This window comes from Triturus cristatus, chromosome 10 (assembly GCF_964204655.1).
Source record: "Triturus cristatus chromosome 10, aTriCri1.1, whole genome shotgun sequence".
Lineage (NCBI taxonomy): Eukaryota > Metazoa > Chordata > Amphibia > Caudata > Salamandridae > Triturus > Triturus cristatus.
In genome coordinates, this window is record NC_140593.1 from 41938578 (window position 1) to 41965990 (window position 27413).

Sequence of the window (27413 nt, forward strand, 5' to 3'; positions counted from 1 at the left end):
GTCGGATAGGCCTCCACCCATCTTGAGAACAAGCAGACTACCACTAGAACATACCTCAATCTGTTCACTTGGGGCATTTCAATGAAATCAATCTGCATTCTCGTGAAAGGACCACCTTCTCTGCCTATCGTTCCCAGACTCACCACTGTCTTTTTCCCAGTGTTAAATTGCTGGCAAATCAAACATCTCTGACAGATGCTCTCTGCAATTGTCCTGAACTTTGCATTGTACCAAGTCTGCTTAAAAGACCTGATCATCGCAGCCCTTCCCAAATGTCCCTGGCCATGATACATCCTTGCCATTGTTGACAACATAGAGTTAGGCATAACTGGTCTGCCATCTCTATAGACCCAAACATGGTCTGTTTCTCTTGGGGCACAACCTGCCTTGATCCAGTCTTTCTTTTCTTCCTTTCCTGTCTCATCCTGCAACTGTTTCACCTCATCCCACGTCTCTAGGACATTAGTAAACATCACAGAACAAAAAGACATTTCCCCTTCTCGTTCCCTATTAATCGAGTGATTATTTTTCGCACAATACTGTGCAATGTCATTTGCAAATCTGTTTCCAAGAGTTACAAAATCATCTCCTTGTCCATGAGCAGCACATTTCACAACTGCTAATTCTTTAGGCAGCTGTATCGCCTCAAATAATTTTCCAATCACTTCAGCATTCTTTATTGGAGTCCCACTCGACGTCAAGAAACCTCTCTGTAGCCAAAGCTGGCCAAAATCATGCACAACTCCAAATCCATACTGACTATCAGTTATCACAGTCACTCTCAGATTCTCTCCAATTTTGCAAGCTTTTGTCAATGCCACCAATTCAGCAACTTGTGCAGATTTCACTCCTTTCAATGGTGATGCTTCCATAACTTCTGAAACCTTGCACACTGCATATGCTGCACTCAGCACACCATCATCATTTCTCAGACATGATCCATCCACAAACAGCACATGATCACTCTCAGGCAATGGAAGATCTCTTATGTCTGGTCTCGGTTTTGTACAGTAATCAAGCACATCCAAACAATTGTGATCATCTTCTGTCTTCACACCCACATTTTCAAGAGTCACATTTGATGCTCCCAGAATGACTTTCTCATATTTAGTCAGCCGACTATGTGACATGTACTGGGTTCTGCTTCTTGTCAAAAGAATTGCCACATTATGAGGTACGAATACCCTTACAGGATATCCCATTATGATTCCCTCACTTTGTTCCAGGCTTCTGCATGTTGCAGCCACAGATTTCAAACAACCTGGTAAACCTACAGCTACAGGGTCAAGTGTCGATGAGAAGTACGCAATAGGCCTCCTCAGCTGTCCATGCTTCTGAATTAACACTGAAAGTGCACATCCATTTCTCTCACTGCAGTACAACTCAAACTCCTTTTCATAGTCTGGCATACCCAAAGCAGGGGCTTCACACATTCTGCTCTTCACCTCCTCAAATGCTGCCATCTGTTCTCCATCTAGTTCCAACGGGTCTTTTACCTCACTTTTTGTCAGCTTAATCAGTGGTCTTGCTATCAGAGAGAAGTTACTAATCCACTGACGACAATAACCCACCATTCCCAGGAACATTCTCACTTCCCTCTGGGTCGTTGGGGCCTTCATTCCCCTGATGATTTTAATCCTGTCATCAGTCACCTTTCTCAGACCTTTTTCAATATTGGGTCCAAGATAATGCACCTCTTTCTTGCAAAATTGCAATTTGGCTGGAGATACTTTTAACCCTCCATCTGCCAGATGATTCAGTAAAGCTATAGTATCTACTTCACAAGCTTCACGTGTCTTTGATGCCACAAGTAGGTCATCAATATACTGCACTAGTACTGAGTTTTCAGGCATGATCAAACTCTCCAATGACTTTTTCAATAACTGATTGAATATCGAAGGACTCTCTGTATACCCCTGTGGGATACGACACCATGCCAAAATACGCTGGCCAAACCTAAATGCAAAAATCGGCTGGCTGTCATGATGCAATGGAATTGAAAAGAAAGCATGACACAAATCAATCACTGTGTACCACTCAGCATCATGTGGAATCTGATACAAAATCACTGACGGATTTGGCACAATGGGACAACATGCCACCACAATTTTATTAACTTTTCTCAAATCTTGTACAATCCTGAACTTCCCATTAGGCTTCTTTAGCCCCATTATCGGTGAGTTACACGGACTACTCAGTAGTTCTCTCAAAACTCCTTGCTGAATGATTTTCTCAATTATAGGAGTTATTCCTTCAATTATTTTTGGTGTAATTTTGTACTGAGGAATGTTAGGATAAGTAATTCCCTCTTTCACTGAAATTTTCACAGGATCTACATTATTCATCAATCCCACATCTTCTCCAGTAAAATCTCAAACTGTCCTTTTCACTGTGTCTCTCAGCTCTTGAGGCAAATCCTCCGGATCAAACACAGCATCTGCACCAACCATTTCACTCTCTCTATTTCCTAGAGTCATTCGGTACAAAACATCCTCATCTGGTGTTTCAAAAGCTATTCCATCCGGCGTACAAAAAATTGTACAGTTCATTTTGCATGGCAGGTCCCTGCCTAACAAGTTCACTGGACTAGTGTCACAGACAATGAATCTGTGCATGTCTGAAAATTTCCCTATTCTTACCCTTACTGGTTCAGTAAGACGTGTCTTGATTTGTGTATTTGCCACACCAACTACTTGGATTGCTTCATCCGAGAGAGGAAGATTTTTAACATCTGCTGACCTGATAGTTGATCTTGTCGCACCTGTGTCTACTAAAAAAGTAACACTTTCTTCATTTATTTTCCCATCTACAAATGGTCCTGCCTGGTCTATTTCTAGAGTTGCACCAAGTATGCACTCTTCCTCCTCTCCTCGGCACCGTCAATAGTCACCTTCAGACTCACTCCCTTCATTCTTTAACAAATACTGTTGTACCTGGTTAGAACGCCTTCGTTTGTTTACCTGCTCATCATTGTAGAATCCTGAATCCTGATTGTACTTTTGTGACCCTCTATTCTGCGGCAAGGGCGGTTTTGGCTCTTGACTCTGCTGTCTCACAACCTTCTGTTGTTGCTGCTGTTGATTATTCCCCTCGTTCTGCACCTGTTGATTTAATGTTTTACCCTCATTATTCGCTAATGGTGGATTGGTACATTCAGATCTCCAATGTCCCAGTTGGCCACAGTTGTGACAAGGAAATTTCTTTTTTGCCTCCTCAAGATTCCCCTTTCCTTTCCCTGCATATCTGGGCCTATTCCCTGCATTATTTGCCTGTTCCACCAACTGTGCTTCTTGTCTTTCCGCAACTTTCACTTGTGCCCACATTGCTTTTTCTTTCAGCTTTCTCTTTTTTGCTTCAATTTCATCACTGAAGTATTTTGCATGTCTCAGAATCTCATCTATTTTCTTACTCTGCCAGTCCACTGTATGCTCACGAATTCTCTCACTAATCTCAGGTCTCAGGCCATATACAAATCTGTATACAAAATGACTCAAATCTTTGTCACCCAGGTGCTCATCCCCGCTGAATTGTTTAAAAGCCAGTATCAGCCTCTCATAAAAAGCATGAACTGATTCTTTTGCTTCCTGATGTGTTCGATCTATTTTAACCCAGTCTGTTTCTTTTGGAGGTACTTTACTCTTCAGGTATACCATCACCTGCTCATATTTTCTCATTACTTCTGGATCTGGTGCTCCTGTTCTCTGATCTCTTGGATATTCCTCAGTAGGCCAACTCACAACTATTTTACACTCAGTCCACAAGTCTGCTGGAACAATTATATCAAACAGACTATTCAGGTCAACCCACAGCACTTTTGACAATTTCACAAACCTGTCTACCTGCCTATACCACGCGACGGGCTTTTCTCTCAGTCGAGGGAAATCATTTGTAAATGATAAAATATCCTGTCTGGTCCATGGAACATGTACATATCCTCCTCCAGGTATTTCTCTCATAGGATAAGCATCCACTGTTTTCTCTTTTTCTCTCACAGGAAATGCTGAATAAGTCCTGTCCACTGATTCTTCCCTTTTCTTGTACCACCTATCCTTCCACTTCTCTACATCACCCCATCTCCGCAACAATGCGACCATTTCCTTAATCCGTCCTGTTCTACCAGCACCATTCAGATTTTCAATATCTTTGTCCGTGAAATCCATCCTGTAAGACTTCTGCAAGGCTTTCACCTTATCAATATCCACTCCCTGCTCATTCGCTACTGCTCTTAACCTGTCATGTGTATTTCTTGCTCTCCAGGTGATGTTTTTGCACATAAATAATAGTTCGCCATTGTGAGAAGTTGGCCTGGTATATGATGTTCACTAGTTAAAGTGACCACCTTGTACCATGCCAAGCAACCCTTATGGTGTGGTTGTAAGTCAACCTTTTCGGACTAGCTGCCCTAGTGGTAGCGTAGGCTAAGCAGTCTTTGAGGCTAAACTCGTGAAGCGTGTTAAGCAGGCTGTTTTACCAAATGTAACCCCCTTTTATACCAATGAAAGGACACCACACAGATATATATTCAAAATATATATGTATTTATTTCTCAAAGTAACCCCTAGTCTCTTTATGAGCACAGGAGCACAAATCGTCAAACAAGATTACAGTAGAATACACAGAAGTTGCACTTTATATGGATAGGCCCTGGTGGCCGCTCAAACCATATACTAAAATAGTGGTATAAGTACCACGAACAGGAAAGGGAAAAGGCCTAGGGCCTCTAGAATCGCTGGGCCTACAAGGAGCTAACTTCAGTTAGTGACCAGGAGGTCCACGGGTTGCGTGTGCAGAGCAAATAGTCACACGCGAGCTCCCATAGGTTTTCAATGGGTGCGTAAAAAGTACAAAGTTACTGCAAAAGGAATCTTCCGGATGGACTATGAACTCAAGATTGGAAACACAGACACTAGAGATGATACTCTACACTTGGGCACCGGAGTGCCAGCTTTACCTCACCCACAGGAAGCGGGTGCATAGGCGTCGAAGTGCGTCGGGTTTCTTCTATCTGTTCAATGGAGCCTGTGGACAAAGATGCTGCAGGCGATCGGTCCGGAAGAGATGCGGTGGATCCAAGAGTGGATCGGAGATGTTGAAGACCTGTAAGCAGAGGGGACAGTGTTCACAGTCACTAGCCAGTGACCAGCGTGGCACCAGGTGGGTACCAGGCGATGTCGGGTGCAAACAGGAAGAAAGGTGTAGCTTGTCTCTGCAGCCACGTGGTCCCTGAAGGTCGACGACGTCCAGGAGTCGGTTCACGAGCTGTCCCACGCAGGTTCTCGCTGTCGGCGGTGTTGGCGACTTGGTCGAAGCAAACAAGCCTTGGCAAAAGCAATTGTTGTGGAAAACAAAATAAGCTGATGGTTCTGACCAGCAAGGTCAGAGGGACTGCTCCTTTGGAGGGGAGCAAGGGCCAGTCTGGAGCAACCAGACCAGCGGTGTATTTCTTGAAGTTCGTCGCGAAGATGGCCACTAGCCAGCGGGCCAGCAACCGGTTAGGCGCGTCGAGTGGCAAAATGCAGAAGGGCCCCACGCAGATCGTGGAGATGCTGGAGGGCTCACCTTTGGTGCAGATGCTGCTCGGGTGTTGGGCTTCTCAGATCCCAAAGCACAACTTGGAGGGAGCCTCGGTTGTTGCGCTTGCAGCTTGTCGTGGTCTTTTCAAGATGGCTGGCTCCACGTGTCTCGGTGCCTCCACGGGTCTCCTCTTCTCAGGGACTGTGGATCGAGCGGTGAGAGGTCTGGAGGTCCAGGTCTTGTCAGTCTCTGGGCTCGGGCTCCGGCGGGAGGCGGCGGCAAAGCAGACGTTGATTCGCTGGATGGTGCTTGCGTTAGCAAGGTGGTCACTCCCTGACCACAGGGGAGATTGGCTTCAGTCCTTTGTGCGGCAGAGCGTCGAAGTTCCCGGCTTCTTCTTAGTTTCAAGTTGATTCCAGGATGTCTGAAGTCTTAGGACACAGCTCCTACCTTTAAGCGGATTCTAGGGGCCGGACTACCTGCTAGGTCCCTCCCTAAGGGTGGGACCAGGAAGGGGGGTGGTTACACCCCCAATCCTTTGTCCAGCTCGCCCCAGGCCCGGGACTGTTGTGCCCCAGGACCGGATTGAACTGGCATATGCACCGAGGCTCCTTGTGAGCCTCAGGCATGTCTGGTTTCTTTCAAGCCCTACCTGACCAATACACAAAATCCTGTCTGGGGTGGTGCATGCACCTCCCCTGGCAGGAAACCCTTTGTCCACACCTCCCAAGCTGGAAGGACTCCCAGCAGCAGGAGGGCAGACTTGTGTCTGTGGTGGCAGCATCCATTTTGTGGAGCTGAGGCTATGTCTGATTTTACCCGGGTTTCAGGTACTGTACATGTCGTGTCCCTCTAGAAGGGTGGAATGCTAACCCCGTCGCCAGAATTGGCGAGGGGTTAGTATTCCAATTCGTATGACACCTTACTCGACATGTTTTGATAAAGCCAAACCAAAGATAGCATTTAACTGCGAGGTTCATAATGCACTTAAGAGTATATGGTATGACGATATCTGGAAACAGTAGAAGGAAGTTGTTCCGACCACTGCAGACAGGCTCAGCTCATGCCAGAGCACCATCTCACATGGAACCAAGCACTCTGCCTTCAGGATTGTTAAGGCCTGCCATAGGAGTGACTTATAGGTTACCAGGTGTCCCATTTAAGGTTAGGTATAGGTATACTACACCTAAGTAAGAGGTGGTTACACCAACTTACCCCAGCTGAGTGATCAGCCAGTTGTGTCAAATTTGTTAGGCCAAGCCTGGGGTGGCATAATAAATGCTTCTGCCCCTGGCAGGCCTTGGGTGCACCAATGCCCTGGGTACCTAGTGTACACTGGTACAGGGGCTGATAGGGTGATCCACTTCCAATTGGTTATGCACCTAGGGTGCATAGTTTTAATTTAGTAGAGAGAACAGCAGGCTGGGGGTCTGATTGGCAGGCCCACAGCCTCAATATGTCAAAAACCAGTGAAGCAAAAAGCAAAAATTTGGGGTGACCATAGGATAGCAGACCCTACTCTCCTACACAACCCCCCCCCCCAAACGCAGGGACATTAAACTAGCCTTGACCAGTCTCGTCTTCATGTCCTAAGTGGAAGTACCTGGAGAGACCATCTGCATTCCCATGGTCAGTACCTGGCCGGTGCTCCACTGTAAAGTCCATCCCCTGTAGGGAAATGGACCACCTAAGCAGTTTGGGGTTTTCACCCTTCATCTGATTTAGCCACAAGAGGGGCTTATGGTCGGTCTGAATCTTGAAGTGAGTGCCAAACAAGTATGTCCTCAGCTTCTTCAGGGCCCACACCACAGCAAAGGCCTCCCTCTCAATAGCTGACCAATTCTTCTCTCTGGGGGTCAACCTTCTGCTAATAAAAGCAATGGGTTGGTCTTGACCATCTACATTAAGTTGTGACAGCACAGCTCCCACACCCAACTCAGAAGAATCTGTTTGGACAATAAACTCTTTGGAGTAGTCAGGACTTTTCAGGATAGGTGCAGAACACATGGCCTCCTTCAGGTCATCAAATGCCTTTTGACAGCTTACTGTCCACTGAACCTTTTTGGGCATCTTCTTGGATGTCAGATCATTAAGAGGAGTCACAATGGACCCATAGTTCTTAACAAACTTCCTGTAGTACCCAGTCAAGCCCAAGAAAGCTCGAACTTGAGTCTGGGTGGTTGGAGGGGACCAGTCCTTGATGGATTGTATCTTACTCTCCAGTGGTTGAACTTGGCCTCCACCTACAAGGTGGCCCAAATACACAACCTTACTCTGCCCTATCTGGCACTTAGTAGCCTTGATAGTGAGGCCTGCCCTTTGCAGAGCCTCAAGAGCCTTCTTCAGGTGGATCAGGTGATCCTCCCAGGTGGAGCTAAAGACAGCAATGTCATCAAGATATGCTGCGCAAAAGTCATCCAACCCAGTAAGGACTTGGTTCACCAGCCTTTGGAAGGTGGCAGGTGCATTCTTCAGACCAAAGGGCATCACCACAAACTGATAATGCCCACCTGGGGTTGAGAATGCTGTTTTGGCCTTAGACTCCTCAGCTAATCTGATTTGCCAATAGCCAGCTGTCAAGTCAAATGTGCTCAAAAACTTAACAGAAGCTAGTTTGTCTATGAGCTCATCTGCCCTTGGAATAGGGTGTGCATCTGTCCTGGTGACAGCATTGAGACCCCTGTAGTCCACACAGAACCTCATCTCTCTCTTGCCATCTTTGGTGTGAGGTTTGGGGACCAGAACCACTGGGCTAGCCCAGGGGCTCTATGAGGGTTCAATGACACCTAATTCCAGCATTTTATGTACCTCAGCCTTTATACAGTCCCTGACGTGGTCAGGTTGTCTGTAAAGCTTGTTCTTTACAGGCAGACTGTCACCAGTGTCCACCACATGGGTACACCAGTCAGTTTGGCTAGGTATTAGGGAAAACAGATGTTGATATGATTGTAGAACTTGTCTACATTCAGTCTGCTGATGGGCAGTGAGGTTGCCTCCAAGGGTCACTCCTTCAACTGAGCCATCTTCAGGGTTCTGAGACAACAGGTCTGGGAGAGGGTCACTCTCTTCCTCCTGTCCCTCATCTGTAGCCATGAGCAAGCCCATGTCTGCCCTGTCAACATATGCTTTTAACCTGTTAACATGGAGTACCCTGTGGGGACTCCTGGGAGTTCCTAGGTCCACCAAGTAGGTGACCTCTCCCTTCTTTTCCAGGATTGTATGGGGTCCAGACCATTTGTCTTGGAGTGCTGCTGGGGCCACTGGCTCCAACACCCATACCTTCTGTCCTGGCTGAAACTCAACCAAGACAGCCTTTTGGTCATGCCAAGCTTTCTGTAAGGCCTGGCTTGCCTCAAGGTTTTTGGATGCCTTCTCCATATACTCAGCCATCCTGGAGCGGAGACCAAGTACATAGTCCACTATGTCTTGTTTAGGCTTTTTGAGAGGTAACTCCCATCCTTCCTTCACTAAACACAGTGGGCCTCTTACAGGGTGCCCAAACAACAATTCAAAGGGGCTGTAGCCAACTCCTTTTTGTGGGACCTCTCTGTAAGCAAACAGAAGGCAGGGTAGAAGGATGTCCCATCTTCGCCTGAGCTTTTCAGGTAATCCTTTGATCATACCCTTTAGGGTCTTGTTGAATCTCTCAACAAGCCCATTGCATTGTGGGTAATAAGGAGTGGTGAACTTGTAGTTGACACCACATTCCTTCCACATAGCTGTCAAGTATCCTGACATGAAGTTGGTACCTCTGTCAGATACTACCTCCTTAGGAAACCCCACTCTGGAGAATACTCCCAGCAGGGCCCTGGCCACAACAGGTGCTGTAGTGGTCCTAAGGAGAATTGCCTCTGGATACCTGGTGGCATGATCCACTACCACCAGTATAAATCTGTGCCCAGATGCAGTGGGAGGATCCATGGGACCCACTATGTCTATTCCCACTCTTTCAAAGGGGACCCCCACCACAGGTAGTGGTATTAGGGGGGCCTTTGTTGTGCCACCTGATTTGCCACTGGCTTGGCAGGTCACACAGGAGCGACAAAACTCCTTTGTATCTTCATTCATGTGAGGCCAGTGAAAGTGAGGGACAAGCCTGTCCCAAGTCTTGTTCTGGCCTAAGTGTCCTGCTAAAGGAATATCATGGGCCAAGGTAAGAAGGAAGCCCCTAAATTGCAGAGGTATAACCAACCTCCTGGTTTCACCAGGCTTGGGGTCTCTAGCCTCTGAATAAAGGAGCCCATCATCCCAATACACTTTATGGGTACCTTGAGCATTCCCAGCAGCCACAGCAGCAGCCAGCTGTCTGAGGGGTTCAAGAGAGGGACAGGATAACTGAGCCTGCCTCAAGTCAGCCCTTGAAGGTCCCCCTGTCCCCAGAAACTCAACCTGATCAGGTTCAAGCTCTTCAGGGACAGTTCCTTCAGGGTTCTCTAGATCAGCTTCCTGGGAAGGTTGATCATCACTCTGAGGCAGGGGGGAAGGCACAGCCTTGACCCTCCTGTTCTTCTTCTTGGTAGGTGCTTGGTCCATTGTTCCAGGATCCAAGACCTGAGGTTCAGTAAGGCACTTTTTGGCCTGTGACCTGGTCACAGCAAGGACATGTGGTGATATACCTAACATCTCTGCATGTGTCCTGTACTCCACTTCAGACCATAGAGAACTCTCTAGGTCATTGCCCAACAAACATTCTACTGGGAGGTCTGCACTAATCACAACCCTTTTGAGGCCAGTTACCCCTCCCCATGAGAAGTTAACAACTGCCACACTATGTGAAGTAGTGGCATTGCTGGCATTGGTCACCAGGTAGTTCTCACCTGGTATGTACTGTCCAGGGTCCACAAAGCCTGGTGTCACCATAGTGACACTGGCACATGTGTCCCTGTAGGCTTGAGCCACTTTTTCATTAATTAAAGGAGTCTGTCTGTACTTGCCCAGGTTACTGGGGCTCACAGTCAGGGACAAATCAATGTCCCCATCACAGATCAGGACTGCATGTGTCAGGGTTCTGTCTAAGTCAGAATCTCCTTCAGTTCCCATAGTGATTCCCACTACACCCTTTGTCTGGGGACCAACACTGCTAACAGTAGTACTGGGAGCAGGTGCCTTAGGGGCAACAGTGTTGGGGGCTCCACCCTTTTTGCAATCACTAGTCCAGTGAGTGGTATTTTTGCAATGATTGCACCAGGGATTCTTTTGACCTTCTTTCTTCTTTTTGGACTGTTGGGACCCACCCTCCTTAGCAGTAGTTTGGAGCCCTGTTGAAGACTTCTGGTCTTTAGATTTCTGATCTCCACCCTTTTGGTCTGTTTTCTTCTGATCACCCCCTTGGCCCTGGTTCTGGTTCTTTTGCTTAACCCTGGTTCTGACCCATTTGTCTGCCTTCTTTCCCAATTCTTGGGGAGAGGTCAGATCAGAGTCAACCAAGTGTTGATGCAGTTGCTGGTTTTGACAGTTATTTAAAATCTGTTCTCTCATCATCAAATTATACAATCCTGTAAAATCAGATACCTTACTTCCCAGCAACCAACCCTCCAAAGCCTTAGTGGCACATTCAATGTATTCAGACCAGTCCTGAGTCTGTGTCTTTTGGGTGTCTCTGAACATTAACCTGTACTGTTCAGTGGTTAAGCCTAACCCATCAACTAGGACACTCTTCAGGACTCTGTAATTTCTGACATCCTCTTCTCTAACAGTGAGGAGTCTGTCTCTGCCTCTTCCTTCAAAGGAGAGCCAGAGGATTGCTGCCCACTGGTCTTCAGGAACCTGCTGTACTTTGCAGGCTCTCTCAAGAGCAGTTATCCATTTGTGGATAATATCCCCACTTTTGTAGGGGGGCACAACCTTAGACAGGTTCCTATTATCAAAGACCCTATCTTTGTCCTTAGGGACAATGCTGCCACCAGTGGGTATAGACCCACTCTCTTTATGCTGCCTAGCCTTGCTCAGTTTCTCTTCCATCAGGGCTTCTTCTAGCTCCTGCTTCCTGATCCTCAGCTGGGCTTCTTGCATTCTGGCCTCATGTTCCCTCCTCTGAGGGGTGGTCATCCTTCTCCTGGAGTGACCTTGAGAGCCTCTAGAGGCATGAGAAGCATTGGATTCACCTGAGGGATTCCTTTGCCTCCCAGACCCCTGGTTAAGTCCACTGGGGAGATTCAATGGGAGGATCCCATTGTCAGTCCCCAATAGCCTTAGTTTAGCTGGGCCAAATATAACACTTGGCACTGGGCTAGTTCTCCCTTCATCCTCACTCACGTCTGTATCCACATCACTTTCCTCCTCTGTACTATGGTGCTCATCTAAGGGATGGCTATTGGAAAGGGGTACCTCAGTGGCATCTTCAGAAGGGGGGCCTCCTGTTCCTGTCCCTAAGGGGGCTAACTGGGAAGCTTTCTCGAGCTCTTTCTGATTTTCATCATTCTGTAAGAGTTCTCTGAGCTCAGCAGAGGTAGGGTTCTTGGGCTGTTTAAGGCCTCTAAGAGTTGCCAAATGCCTGAGCTCATTCTGATTAAGGGTAGCAAAGATGGATGGTGCCCTCTTGGGGTCACTTTCAACAGAGATGGGTACATTGGACCCCTCTGCCCCAGCCATTGCTCTTAAGTGTGGGTGGATGTGTTGCAATCTACCTACACTTGGGTTTACCTACTAAACCTATCTAGTAGTTGTAGTCAGGGTGTGCTACTCCCTTTGCTCTACAACAACTAAGTTCAGTAGAACTTAAGTATATCTAATCTTGTTTTATATGTACCTACAGGAACCTATGTGATCTTTCAATTGGTAACCAAGAGATTACAATGGTAAAACACAGCAAGCTCAAATCCAACCGCTGCTCACCAATGTGAGAAGTTGGCCTGGTATATGATGTTCACTAGTTAAAGTGACCACCTTGTACCATGCCAAGCAACCCTTATGGTGTGGTTGTAAGTCAACCTTTTCGGACTAGCTGCCCTAGTCGTAGCGTAGGCTAAGCAGTCTTTGAGGCTAAACTCGTGAAGCATGTTAAGCAGGCTGTTTTACCAAATGTAACCCCCTTTTATACCAATGAAAGGACACCACACAGATATATATTCAAAATATGTATGTATTTATTTCTCAAAGTAACCCCTAGTCTCTTTATGAGCACAGGAGCACAAATCGTCAAACAAGATTACAGTAGAATACACAGAAGTTGCACTTTATATGGATAGGCCCTGGTGGCCGCTCAAACCATATACTAAAATAGTGGTATAAGTACCACGAACAGGAAAGGGAAAAGGCCTAGGGCCTCTAGAATCACTGGGCCTACAAGGAGCTAACTTCAGTTAGTGACCAGGAGGTCCACGGGTTGCGTGTGCAGAGCAAATAGTCACACGCGAGCTCCCATAGGTTTTCAATGGGTGCGTAAAAAGTACAAAGTTACTGCAAAAGGAATCTTCCGGATGGACTATGAACTCAAGATTGGAAACACAGACACTAGAGATGATACTCTACACTTGGGCACCGGAGTGCCAGCTTTACCTCACCCACAGGAAGCGGGTGCATAGGCGTCGAAGTGCGTCGGGTTTCTTCTATCTGTTCAATGGAGCCTGTGGACAAAGATGCTGCAGGCGATCGGTCCGGAAGAGATGCGGTGGATCCAAGAGTGGATCGGAGATGTTGAAGATCTGTAAGCAGAGGGGACAGTGTTCACAGTCACTAGCCAGTGACCAGCGTGGCACCAGGTGGGTACCAGGCGATGTCGGGTGCAAAAAGGAAGAAAGGTGTAGCTTGTCTCTGCAGCCACGTGGTCCCTGAAGGTCGACGACGTCCAGGAGTCAGTTCACGAGCTGTCCCACGCAGGCTCTCGCTGTCGGCGACTTGGTCGAAGCAAACAAGCCTTGGCAAAAGCAATTGTTGTGGAAAACGAAATAAGCTGATGGTTCTGACCAGCAAGGTCAGAGGGACTGCTCCTTTGGAGGGGAGCAAGGGCCAGTCTGGAGCAACCAGACCAGTGGTATATTTCTTGAATTTCGTTGCCAAGATGGCCACTAGCCAGCGGGCCAGCAACCGGTTAGGCGCGTCGAGTGGCAAAATGCAGAAGGGCCCCACGCAGATCGTGGAGACGCTGGAGGGCTCACCTTTGGTGCAGATGCTGCTCGGGTATTGGGCTTCTCAGATCCCAAAGCACAACTTGGAGGGAGCCTCGGTTGTTGCGCTTGCAGCTTGTCGTGGTCTTTTCAAGATGGCTGGCTCCACGGGTCTCGGTGCCTCCACGGGTCTCCTCTTCTCAGGGACTGTGGATCGGGCGGTGAGAGGTCTGGAGGTCCAGGTCTTGTCAGTCTCTGGGCTCGGGCTCCGGCGGGAGGCGGCGGCAAAGCAGACGTTGATTCGCTGGATGGTGCTTGCGTTAGCAAGGTGGTCACTCCCTGACCACAGGGGAGATTGGCTTCAGTCCTCTGTGCGGCAGAGCGTCGAAGTTCCCGTCTTCTTCTTAGTTTCAAGTTGATTCCAGGATGTCTGAAGTCTTAGGACACAGCTCCTACCTTTAAGCGGATTCTAGGGGCCGGACTACCTGCTAGGTCCCTCCCTAAGGGTGGGACCAGGAAGGGGGGTGGTTACACCCCCAATCCTTTGTCCAGCTCGCCCCAGGCCCTGGACTGGTGTGCCCCAGGACCGGATTGAACTGGCATATGCACCGAGGCTCCTTGTGAGCCTCAGGCATGTCTGGTTTCTTTCAAGCCCTACCTGACCAATACACAAAATCCTGTCTGGGGTGGTGCATGCACCTCCCCTGGCAGGAAACCCTTTGTCCACACCTCCCAAGCTGGAAGGACTCCCAGCAGCAGGAGGGCAGACTTGTGTCTGTGGTGGCAGCATCCATTTTGTGGAGCTGAGGCTATGTCTGATTTTACCCGGGTTTCAGGTACTGTACATGTCGTGTCCCTCTAGAAGGGTGGAATGCTAACCCCGTCGCCAGAATTGGCGAGGGGTTAGTATTCCAATTCGTATGACACCTTACTCGACATGTTTTGATAAAGCCAAACCAAAGATAGCATTTAACCGCGAGGTTCATAATGCACTTAAGAGTATATGGTATGACGATATCTGAAAACAGTAGAAGGAAGTTGTTCCGACCACTGCAGACAGGCTCAGCTCATGCCAGAGCACCATCTCACATGGAACCAAGCACTCTGCCTTCAGGATTGTTAAGGCCTGCCATAGGAGTGACTTATAGGTTACCAGGTGTCCCATTTAAGGTTAGGTATAGGTATACTACACCTAAGTAAGAGGTGGTTACACCAACTTACCCCAGCTGAGTGATCAGCCAGTTGTGTCAAATTTGTTAGGCCAAGCCTGGGGTGGCATAATACATGCTTCAGCCCCTGGCAGGCCTTGGGTGCACCAATGCCCTGGGTACCTAGTGTACACTGGTACAGGGGCTGATAGGGTGATCCACTTCCAATTGGTTATGCACCTAGGGTGCATAGTTTTAATTTAGTAGAGAGAACAGCAGGCTGGGGGTCTGATTGGCAGGCCCACAGCCTCAATATGTCAAAAACCAGTGAAGCAAAAAGCAAAAATTTGGGGTGACCATAGGATAGCAGACCCTACTCTCCTACAGCCATCATGATGGTTTTTTAGAATTTCTGTAGGAATTGTTCCTGCAACAAGCTCCTCTAATTCTACACGTAACCTGGCCACATCAATTGCCTGTGAATCTTTATCCCTCTTTTGAAGGACTCTCATCCAATCATTCAAATCTTCAGCTGTTATTTCAGTAGTTTTTCTCACTGAAACCACTTTCTTCTGTGGTTCTAAAATTGGCATCCCTGAACAACTAGCTTCACTAGCATCCAATCTCGAATTAGACTGTACCTCTAATCCTTCACTACATGTGTCATGTCTGGATTGTCTCAGATCACTATTTTCTGTCCTTTTTCCTGAGTCTCCTGAGGGACCAGCCAAACTTGTTATCTTATTCCCAACATATGGAATCACCAAACCATTTTCACCTGTCCTCTGCTTATCAAAAATAGGCATAACCGGACCTATGGTTACAGGCACCGTAACAGCTTCCAGATTCTTTGTCAGCTCTCTAATCTTTTCAGTCAGCTCTGATGTAGTTCTGGCTAATTCTCTCGTATTCTCATCACCACATCGATTCTCTCTTTCCCTGAAAGGATTACCACTTCTTAACTCAGGTGTCACAATTTCTGTCTCAATGATACGCAATGTATCTCTTATCGGAGAAACAACTGGTGTGCTCTCTTCTGGTTCTGGTCTATATGGAGGTGGTCTCTTGTAAATCATGTCATTCAAGATCTCATCCTCATACTCATTAACTCCATATCTTTTCACTTCTGCCTCAGGAACCCTTTCCGCACCCTTCCTTTCTTCTCTCTCGTCAACTGTTCTCATAGGATATAATCCCTCTGACATGCTAGCATCTCGCCATCTCTTCATTCGATCATGATGAGTTTCATGATCATGTTTCCTCCCAAACATGTATCTATAGTTGCCTCCAGACCTCTGTTTTTCTCGCTCATGTACTTCCTCTTCCCATTCCACTAAAGCCTCAAACTGTGTCGGCCTTGGTCTTGGGTCAAGACACAACATCTTTTCCCGTAAATTTCTCAACACGGCCAGATTAAATGAACCATGTTCTGGGAATGCTAGGACACCATCTTCCTTAGTATACCTAACCCAATTCTCCAACCATATACAGGTATGATACCCATATCTCGCAGCCATGAAGGATGCAGGTGTTTTCGTTGGAGGTAACAATTCACCTTCTCTTGTTTTAACATCTTTATCCTTGTCAAACCATTGCTTTATTTTTCCAAACAAAGATTTTTTCTTTTTCTCTTCTTGGTAATACATTTTAACGTTTACCCAAACTTTCTAATCCCTTCCGTAATACAACTGTACAGTACGATTTTTCATCCAATAACAGCGCGACTCACACCAACGCACCAATCCTAGAGCGTCTACGTCAGCCTGTACCCCTTCCAATCCTTGCGCGGCTCACACCAACGCACCAATCCCAGCGCGAACACTGTTCTGATCCAATATCCAATCAGAGCGCGGACTGTTTGACGTCAGCAGTCACTGCAGTCGCTCCTACTCCTGTCTCCTGTCACTCGTTTACCCCTCCTTTACAAAACTTCTCAGTAGACTTCGTGTCAAATTCTACAAAATCTATTAGTTACAACATATAAACATCTCCATTGTCTGCTTCGCTAACCACAGAATAGTAAAGAAAATCTATTTCACAAGAATCCCGTCTTTCACTCACTTCTGTTCCAGTACGGAATTAATACTCTCGTTGACACAGTAGCACATCCCTTTACTCTGCCCTTCTATCATGCATTCATTAACTGTTTCCTCTAGGACTGCTCCAAAGAGTCTTACAATCAACTAAATGCTCATACATTCACGCACATTCATACAAGAAAATGTAGTACATACACACAGAATCCTTCCCGAGAACAGCGAACAATCTGTCCCGCTACAGAATTATAACACACGTTAACCAAGCAGCTTACCTCTGCCCAGTCCTTCAAACAAGCTCAGAGAATACCTATTACTTCTCCCGTGATAAGCTTTAACGGTGAACCTTACGGATCCCTGGGACTTAAGACCAGAGTTTCACAGATAACCTTCGCTACCATACGCACTCCTTTTATACCAGAAATATATTTCTAATAGTAACATACGACAATGTCACTGATTCCGAACCCAGACAATGTGACGCGCAACTTCAATTGTCACACGTTTTTCCTGCATACATACAGGACCAACAATCCCGTCTTTCCCGAGAGCAGTATATACTTCACTCTGCCCTACTACGGAACTGCTACTAGCTCCCAAGTTCCAGAAGCACTACATAAAACTCAATACGATGACTCCAACATATATTATTAGTACATATACCAACATCAATCAATAATCAATAAATCAAAAAGCCAATATACAAGCAATCTAATCAGATCAAGACAATAATCAAAACCATCAAATTCTGCTACCAGGAAATTGGTGCAGATTAGGGCATACAAATTCTCCCTACTTCCACGGATAGAGTAATTTCACAGATACACGCACATGCACTCATCATACACTTGGGCCCATTTCACTAACATATACTCGATTACTCTATCAGCACTGAACCTGTGGAGAGAAAACTCCTAAACACCCTATATCTACACTGAGGCCAATAGGATCAGTTTGACACTGTCTTGAGTCATGATCTAAACAATCTAAACAACAATAATCAAAATAGAGTACTCAATAACTGACAAGAAATAACCACCAACACTGTATTTAAAATAATGGTACTTTATCTAAAATTAGTCAAAGAAAATCAATCAAAGTAAATCATTATTCTCATAATTACCTATTCTAGCTTAATGTCATGAATGGGTCAGGACAGGTCTCTCAGTAGAAGTCTCCCAAGTCGCCGTCCTCACAGCATCGATCCTCACCAACGCAGGTTTGGGAAGAAGTGGCCTTAGACCCTCTCTAGGCTAACAATACTTATAGTAAATCTTGCAAATTAAAGAAACATAAAATGTTCTAATTATCCGCTGAACCACTGAGCAGAGCGAGCAGGAAAGGATGTAGCATCGCTACATTTGGGAAAATCTCCGCTCAGAAAAATCACAAAAATAAGAAGACGGAAGAAGGAAACTCGAGTTTTGCAAATGTTTCTTTCACGTTCACATTTCCTCGGAACCAGCGCTGTAATCACAAAGCTCATTGTGGCTCCTTTGTCCTCCAAGGACACTTGGACTCTCGCCCAGAACTGCTGTCCTCACGGAAAACTTTTAAACCAGGCGAAGACTGTGGTCAGATGACTCTCGACCATGTTCAGCAAGGCCTTCTCATCAAAATTCGATTACTCGAGTACAGGCTTTAAACGGCAGCCATTTTACGATAGGCCAAAACGTACCATCTTAATTAAAAGAGACAAAAACAACGTTACCACAGCATAGTGATTAAACAGTGTTAACCCCACTAATACCCTTATGTGTATGTAATTATCTAGCCTTTGCAACACGGAAAAGCATTAGTACACATTATTTCAAAAGCGTTTTGTGCTTTAAAACAAACAGCACTTAGCAACATTCATTTAATTAAACCCGCACATTATTATTAAGCAACATGAATGCATTCCCACGTGTAGTTTTCTCTTGTTAGTTCGTGTTGATTAATCAGAATGTTCACACAAAACAAATAATTAACGTTACAAATTAATATTTTTAATTTTCGACATATAGACAAACCGGAGCTTAAAAACCCAATAGATTTTCAACAGAAAACTCTGCTCCAGCACTGGTGCCTAGAGTCACACAAGGCATAGGAGGGTGCGCTAGTGCCAAGAGTCAAACAAGCCATAGGAGGGTGTATGCTGGTGCCTAGAGTCACAGAAGGCATAGGAGGGTGCACTGGTGCCTAGAGTAACACAAAGCATAGGGGAGCATGTGCTGGTGCCTAGAGTCAGACAAGGCATAGGAGGGCATGTGCTGGTGCCTAGAGTCACACAAGGCAAAGGAGGGAATGTGATGGTGCCTAGAGTCGCATAAAGCATAGGAAGGTGCGCTGGTGCCTAGAGTCACACAAGACATAGGAGGGCATGTGCCAGGGCCTAGATTCACACAAGGCATAGGACGGGGTGTGCTGGTGCCTAGAGTCACAGCAGACATAGGAAGGCATGTGCTGGTGCCTGAAGTCACACAAGGCATAGGACGGCGTGTGCTGGTGCCTAGAGTCACACAATGCAAAGGAGGGAATGTGATGGTGCCTAGATTCGCATAAGGCATAGGAAGGTGCGCTGGTGCCTAGAGTCACACAAGACATAGGAGGGCATGTGCCAGGGCCTAGATTCACACAAGGCATAGGACGGGGTGTGCGGGTGCCTAGAGTCACACCAGACATAGGAAGGCATGTGCTGGTGCCTGAAGTCACACAAGGCATAGGACGGCGTGTGCTGGTGCCTAGAGTCACACAAGGCATAGGAGGGTATGCGCTTGTGCCTAGAGTCACACAAGGATTAGGAGGGTGTGTGCTGGTGCCTGGAGTCACACAAGACATAGGATGGTGAGTGCTGGTGCCTAGAGTCACACAAGGCATAGGAGGGTATGTGCTGGTGCTTAGAGTCACATTAGACATAGGATGGCGTGTGCTGGTGCCTAGAGTCACACAAGGCATTGGAGGGTATGTGCTGGTGCCTAGAGTCACACAAGGCATAGGAGGGTATGTGTTGGTGCCTAGAGTCACACAATACGTAAGAGGGTATGTGCTGGTGTCTAGAGTCCCACAAGGCATAGGAGGGTGCACTGGTGCCTAGAGTCACACAAGGCAAAGGAGGGTACGTGCTAGTGCCTAGAGTCACACAAGGCATAGGAGGGTAATTGCTGGTGCCTAGAGTCACACAAGGCATAGACGGGTGCACTGGTGCCTAGAGTCACACAAGGCATAGGAGGGTGCACTGCTGCCTAGAGTCACAAAAGGCATAGGAGGGTGCGCTGATGCCTAGAGTCACACAAGGCATAGGAGGGCATGTGCTGGTGCCTAGAGTCACACAAGGCATAGGATGACGTGTGCTGGTGCCTAGAGTCACACAAGGCATAGGAGGGTATGTACTGGTTCCTAGAGTCACACAAGGCATAGGATGGCGTGTGCTGGTGCCTAGAGTCACACAATACATAGGAGGGTATATGCTGGTGCCTAGAGTCACACCAGACATAGGATGGCGTGTGCTGGTGCCTAGAGTCACACAAGGCATTGGTGTGTATGTACTGGTGCCTAGAGTCACACCAGACATAGGAGGGCGTGTGCTGGTGCCTAGAGTCACACAAGGCATAGGAGGGTAAGTACTGGTGCCTAGAGTCACACAAGGCATAGGAGGGTATGTGCTGGTGCCTAGAGTTGAACAAGGCATAGGAGGGTGTGTGCTGGTGCCTAGAGTCACACAAGGCAAAGGAGGGTATGTGCTGGTGCCTAGAGTCACACCAGACATAGGAAGGCATGTGCTGGTTCCTAGAGTCACACAAGGCATAGGAGGGTATGTACTGGTGCCTAGAGTCACACAAGGCATAGGAGGGTATGTGCTGGTGCCTAGAGTCATACAAGGCATAGGAGGGTACGTGCTAGTGCCTAGAGTGACACAAGGCATCGGAGGGTTAGTGCTAGTGGCTAGAGTCACCCAAGGCATAGGGGGTGTGTGCTGGTGCCTAGAGTCACACCAGACATAGGAGGGTATGTACTGGTGCCTAGAGTCACAGAAGGCATAGGAGGGTAAGTACTAGTGCCTAGAGTCACCCAAGGCATAGGAGGGTAAGTACTAGTGCCTAGAGTCACCCAAGGCATAGGAGGGTAAGTACTAGTGCCTAGAGTCACACAAGGCATAGGAGGGTATGTGCTGGTGCCTGGAGTCACACAAGGCATAGGAGGGTATGTGCTGGTGCCTAGAGTCGCACAAGGCATAGGAGGGTAAGTACTTGTGCCTAGAGTCACCCAAGGCATAGGAGGGTAAGTACTAGTGCCTAGAGTCACCCAAGGCATAGGAGGTTATGTACTGGTGCCTAGAGTCACACAAGGCATAGGAGGGTTACTAGTGCCTAGAGTCACCCAAGGCATAGGAGGGTAAGTACTAGTGCCTAGAGTCACCCAAGGCATAGGAGGGTAAGTACTAGTGCCTAGAGTCACACAAGGCATAGGAGGGTATGTGCTGGTGCCTGGAGTCACACAAGGCATAGGAGGGTATGTGCTGGTGCCTAGAGTCGCACAAGGCATAGGAGGGTAAGTACTTGTGCCTAGAGTCACCCAAGGCATAGGAGGGTAAGTACTAGTGCCTAGAGTCACCCAAGGCATAGGAGGTTATGTACTGGTGCCTAGAGTCACACAAGGCATAGGAGGGTTACTAGTGCCTAGAGTCACCCAAGGCATAGGAGGGTAAGTACTAGTGCCTAGAGTCACCCAAGGCATAGGAGGGTAAGTACTAGTGCCTAGAGTCACACAAGGCATAGGAGGGTATGTGCTGGCGCCTGGAGTCACACAAGGCATAGGAGGGTATGTGCTGGTGCCTAGAGTCACACAAGGCATCTGAGGGTTAGTGCTAGTGGCTAGAGTCACCCAAGGCATAGGGGGTGTGTGCTGGTGCCTGGAGTCACACAAGGCATAGGAGGGTATGTGCTGGTGCCTAGAGTCACACAAGGCATCTGAGGGTTTGCTACTGGATGGAACCTGGTACATTGCAAGGGAAGCGGTGGTTGCCACAGATGAGCCTCAGTATTCCATGGAAAGCATGAACGCAGCTGCTTCTGGGACTGGTGCTTGCCTTTGACCCTGTGCTGGACTCTGCTGCTGTTTGACTATCTTCTGATGCAGGTTTTCCCCGCCCAGGTCCCCAGGAGGATAAAGTCAGACGTAAACATAGGAAGGCACGGAAGTGTCCGTAACAGAGACATATGTTTGTTTCACCTCATTCACTTGTTATTGAAATTAAAAAACACTATGGTAGGGAGTGCAAGAGGTACAAGTACAGAGAATTATAAATAGCAGAGCGCTCATATATCCATGGAAATAAGTGTGTTTTTTAAAAAAAAAGGAAAAAAGAGCCAAAAGGATCCAGAACAGAGAAGAAAGGGGAGAAGAAATAAACACTGAGAGAAGGTTTAGGAAATATTAGAAGTTGAGTGTAAAGAGGAGACATTTGAAAAACGTAACCAGAATAGATCAGACTTTAATTTTGTCATTTTTATCATAGATTTGCATGATTTGAAAATATAATTTAATGGAGTGAAAGGTGGTAGTGGATTGTAAAGGACTTGTTTTGTAGGTGTCCTCCCAGTCACCCCAGCCCTGATCTTCTGACCCCCACACCCTTCCCTTCCAACCCCTTCTGTCTGTACCAGGTGGAATGGCCGCCACCGTCCACGTGGCCGACTGCCCCAAGGAGCCCAACATGCAGATGAGGATGTCCACAGGCGACGAAGAGGAGGAGGTGGACATGGAGGACGATGAGGAGGAGGAGGAGTACACTTTTGATGACTTCAATACTTTCCAGCTGGATGAAGCGAAGCCTTCGCTAAACTTGCCGGTCCGCTCTCACGCCAAGCTGAGGCCGGTGACGTGGACCCGCTTCATCGCTGTGGAGGAGGTGGACTGGAACTACGCGCCCACCACCCCCACCGACATGGACAGGTGACAGCCAGGCGGCATCTGGGTGAGGTGGAGAGAGGGTGGAAGAGAGATGCCTCTGGGTGAGGTGGAGAGAGGGTGGAAGAGAGATGCTTCTGGGTGAGGTGGTATCAGACAGGATGACAACAGACGAGGCAGGTGACAGCCAGGCAGCATCTGGGAGAGGTGGAGAGAGGGTGGAAGAGAGATGCCTCTGGGTGAGGTGGTATCAGACAGGTGACAGCCAGGCGGCATCTGGGAGAGGTGGAGAGAGGGCGGAAGAGAGAGGCCTCTTGGTTTAGGTGGTACTGGAGGGAATGACACAGATGAGGCAGAAAGGGATGAGGGCAGGTTGACAGCCTGGCAGCATCTGTGAGAAGCGGAGAAAGGGAGGTAGAGAGATGCCTCTGGGTGAGGTGGTGGAAGAGGGAATAACACAGACGAGGCAGAAAGGAATGAGGGAAGGTGACAGCCAGGCAGCATCTGGGAGAGGTGGAGAGAGGGTGGAAGAGAGATGCCTCTGGGTGAGGTGGTATCAGACAGGATGACAACAGACGAGGCAGGTGAGAGCCAGGCACCATCTGTGTGGGCGCTCTAGAGATTGGGGTGCGCCAAGGCCCACCCATCCATATCTGTTGAGAAGTGGAGAGAGGCTGGAAGAGAGATGTCTCTGGGTTGGGGGTAGAGGAGGGGATGACACCAGCTCAAGGGATAAGGGCTGCTGAGAGGTAGACGCGTTGGTGGTGTGTGATGGGGGATATGCAGGCTTCCTACAGAATAGGCTGATGAAGGGCAGAGCAGGGATTCTGTGATTGTTATGGGACCAGCACTGGAAAGAGAGGATGTTGTAGATGTGCTTTTTGTTTAAGATTAAAGGAGCATTTGGAGAAATCAACAAAAACTGCAGATTTCCAGTCAAACACATGTTTCCTCTCACTCTTTACCTATGAAAGCTGGCAGACAACGCTAAGGTTCAGATCCAATGACGAGTTGCACCTCTTCTCAGCTATTTTTACTCCATCATTATTCTTGTAGGTGTTATTTGCTCACAGGTACTTGACAAAATTGAATTTTGCGTGGATTAGAAATGTTTTGTCTTTTTGATCATTAAAAGGTCTCGCCTAGGCACGCTTGCGCTGTCTCCTTGAGACATGCTTTAGGTCTCGCCTAGGCAGCACTTGTGCTGTCTCTTCAAGACATGCTGTATCTAGGATATTGGCTTGAAAAAACGCCCATCTTTTTCATTGGTTTCTGTTGCTGTCCTTTAGAAATGCTGGCTTTTCATTGGTGAATACACTTAGTAATCCCTCCTTTTCGAATTTTGTATCCTCCCATGAGGACTGACCCTCTTACATGTATTCTTACACAGCTTTAAGCTTTTGACTGTAGGCTAAATAAACAACAATGGTGCATTTTTAAAACACAAGCTAACAAAATTCTCACTTCCAATAAAAACAAATGGAAACATATGCTCAGATGCAATCTATCTCTTCATAATTGCATTAAGGGTGCCGTACCTTATGTGGCCAATAGAGGTCCCTTTACAACTCCACAGGGACACCTAGTAAAAGCCTGTGGTATATTGCTCCCTTTCCTTGCTTCATAAAATTAATTTTATTACTTATACTACTGCTAGGATATTTTTTGGAAAACAAAAATTAACTAAGTTTTTCATTTTTAATGCCAATAGCTAGAACTGTAACTAATGCAAGACCTATTGCATTGCAAATGCTTGTTCCACATATAGTAAGCCCTTGCCCTCTCTTCCACTCCCACTTGGAACATAATATTTCTTCCAAATTAAACACTTTGTCCAATGTTTTTTGTAACTAAAGATGGCTGTTCAGCTCAGATGAGACAATCCATTGGGAGGGATGATGTACACACACAAAGTTATTGTTGGTGTTCCTGACATTCCCACTGACCCCTTCAATGAACCTCCCATAAGACTGCCTATTTTACACCTTTACTAAGTTTATGACCACCATGGAGATTCTCTGCAGTATAGGCCAAGCCCACTCGGGCACGTAAGAGCCTCAAATGTGGACAGTCCACATTGATGAAGCGTGCCACCAACAGGGGATGAGGGACCATGTCCATCAGGAGGGTGTTGCAGGATTACGAGGCACAGACAAGACGTCTTTAGTTCTATCTACCTCTTGTGTGTGTCTATGATGTGGAGGGTGTATTGGCGAACCTCAACTCTCCTCTAGTTCCTCGTTGGTGGTTATAGATTCTCTGAGAGGTCGGCACCAGCTGGGGCTACACAGAGGTGGTTCCGATTCTGTGGTAAGGACCTGTCGCTTGTGGATGGCAATGAAACTTTTCACTTTGGTGCTCAAAAACTCATGTGAGCTGATTACAAATTAAATGCAATTAGAAACAATTAACAAATGAATCCTTAAAAGAAATGAGCAAAGATTCTCCAATTACCAAATGAATCCTTAAAACAATTACCAGATGAATCCATGGAACAATTAACAGACATACTCCAATTACCAGATGAATGGTTGGAAGAATTAACGGAGACGTACTCTGATTACCTGATGAATCTGTGAAGCAATTGCCAGGCATACTCCAATTGCCAGATGAATTCCTAGAAAAATGAATGGAAAGATACTCCAATTGCCAGATGAATTAGATTTTACAGAAAGCTACCCCAATTAACAGATGAATCAGTGAAAAAATTACCAGAGACATACTCCAGTTACCAGATGAATCCTTGAAAGAATTAACCAAAAGATACTCCCATTAGGTATGAATCCCTGACCGAAATAATGGAGAGATAATACAATGACCTGATGAATTAATTTCTTATGCCTATTGCCCCTCCTGGAGTGTAGTCCATCACCCAGGACTCTTCAGCCATCTCTGTCCTGGGCTTTTCTTTTCAGCCTGACTCCATGTGTGTTAGGGGTCAGGCGTCTTGTGAGGTGCATAAACTACAGATCCCATAATGCATCGTTAGTGAGGGTGGTCGTGTGCTGTCCCATACTGCACCTGGAGGGATCAGGTGACAGGGAGGTTCTTAAGCCTTCCAAGATGGTGCCTCAGTGCTTGGCTTTCCTCCATTGGACCATGCCGTGTGCCTTGTTTATGGAAACATCCAGTATCGTGGGATATCTGGATCTTCAGTAACCCTTACCTTGAATCCCTCCCTACGCCCTTAAATTGCTTCCGGACGTTGGAAACTCCTTCAATATAGGGCGAGGCCGCACTGCAAGTTCGTCATCGGACTTGTTTCTTTTCTTTGTTGTGCCGCAAATCCAATCCGGAGTCAGCTGGGATTCCGCGCAAGTCCGCGCTGAAGTTAGTCCCGCTGCCGCTTCTGTGCTTGCCGGCCCCTTAACAAACATTCACACAAACGCGAGGACGCGTTCATTTCCTGCCGGTGCATTCCTTCTGTTTCTTGGCTCCCGCCGTCTATTTCTTTATTACGAACGCGAGGAAGCGTTCGTCACTGGCCTCTACCTAGTTTTTGTTCCCTGGTACCAGCCGAAGTATTTTTGGATAACGAACACGTGGACGCGTTCGTCACCTGCCTCTGCCTATCTTCTATTCCAGGACTCCCGCCACATGATTGTTTGTTAAGAACGCGAGGACGCGTTGTTACCGGCCGAGGGCTGTTTTCTGGTTCCAGGCTCCTGCCCTTTATGCTTTGATATCTACGCCAACAGACAACTTTGATTCTCTTTAAGTTTGTAGTAAGTGGTGTGGAAGATATTGTCCCTCCAACAGAGCTCCCTCAGAAATCTGCCACTTTTGTTCACATATTGGTACTCATACACTGGATGCAGGAACTGCTACCTATTTAGTCTGGCGATATTCATTTGAAAGAGACTTCAGTTTCGTTTTACCTAATCGGACTGCAGAGCTACAAACAAAAGTAAGTGTGGCACAGTACACAACCTAATGGGTGTTAACTTAAGGCCAGAGGGTGTATATAGGATTGTAGCATAATTTATATAATTTTACTAACGTCTCTTATTTCTCGTCCTTTATTGTTTAGAACCTCTGCATCTCATTGACCTGGATTTACTCCTGTTGGCAGCTGAGGGACTTTCTGATGATTCTCATTTGTCCCTTCATTTTTTGAGGATATGGGCCATGCTCTAGTGTATGACTGAGACACTGGGTAGGCGGTATCCTTGAGAAAGGGAGGGCCATTCTCTTCGCTCCTGGGGAACAGGCTCATTCTGCTTGGGAAGCCAGTCTAAGCCTGACAATGTGTAACCCATCTCCTTGCAGTCAGCCTTGGATCCTCAGCACCAGGTGTTTCGTGGCCTTCCTCTTTTCTTTTTTCCTTGAGGGATCCAGGTCAGGGTTTGCCTGGTGGTGTTTGATACGGGCTTGAGGAGGGTGTGACCTCTCCAACGCCAGCATCTTTTCATGGTTTCTTCACGAGCAGGGAGTTGGAAAGTCTGCTGCCGTGGGTCGTTGTTTCTGATAGTGTTTGGCCAGTGGATTTGGAGGATTTTCCTCAGACAGATGTTGATGAAGGTCTGGACTTGGTTGGCGGTGGTCACTTAGGTCCTTGGAGCTCCAGATCTTCTTTATCTAAATGAAGGCAGCCCTTGCTTTGCTGATTCTTGCCTTAACATTGGCATCTGTGCCACCCTGCTTGTCCATGACACTGCCCAGTTAGATGAAGGCCTCAACTTCTTCCAGTGCATCGCCTGCAAGAGTGACTGCAGTTGTGCTGGCCACGTTAGCCTCAAGGATCTTGTTTTCTCCCCTGTGGATTGTGCTGATGTGGCTGC

General features: G+C 47.2%; 1 protein-coding gene across 1 annotated transcript in view; it reads left to right on the plus strand.

The window, feature by feature from the left end:
- The window catches only part of F8 (coagulation factor VIII), a 589495-nt gene that overhangs the window by 275843 nt on the left and 286239 nt on the right, over positions 1-27413 (plus strand). The window contains exon 8 of the mRNA XM_085630970.1: positions 22389-22677. Within this exon, the coding sequence (XP_085487096.1) occupies positions 22389-22677 (289 nt within the window). The remainder of the gene's footprint in view (positions 1-22388; positions 22678-27413) is intronic.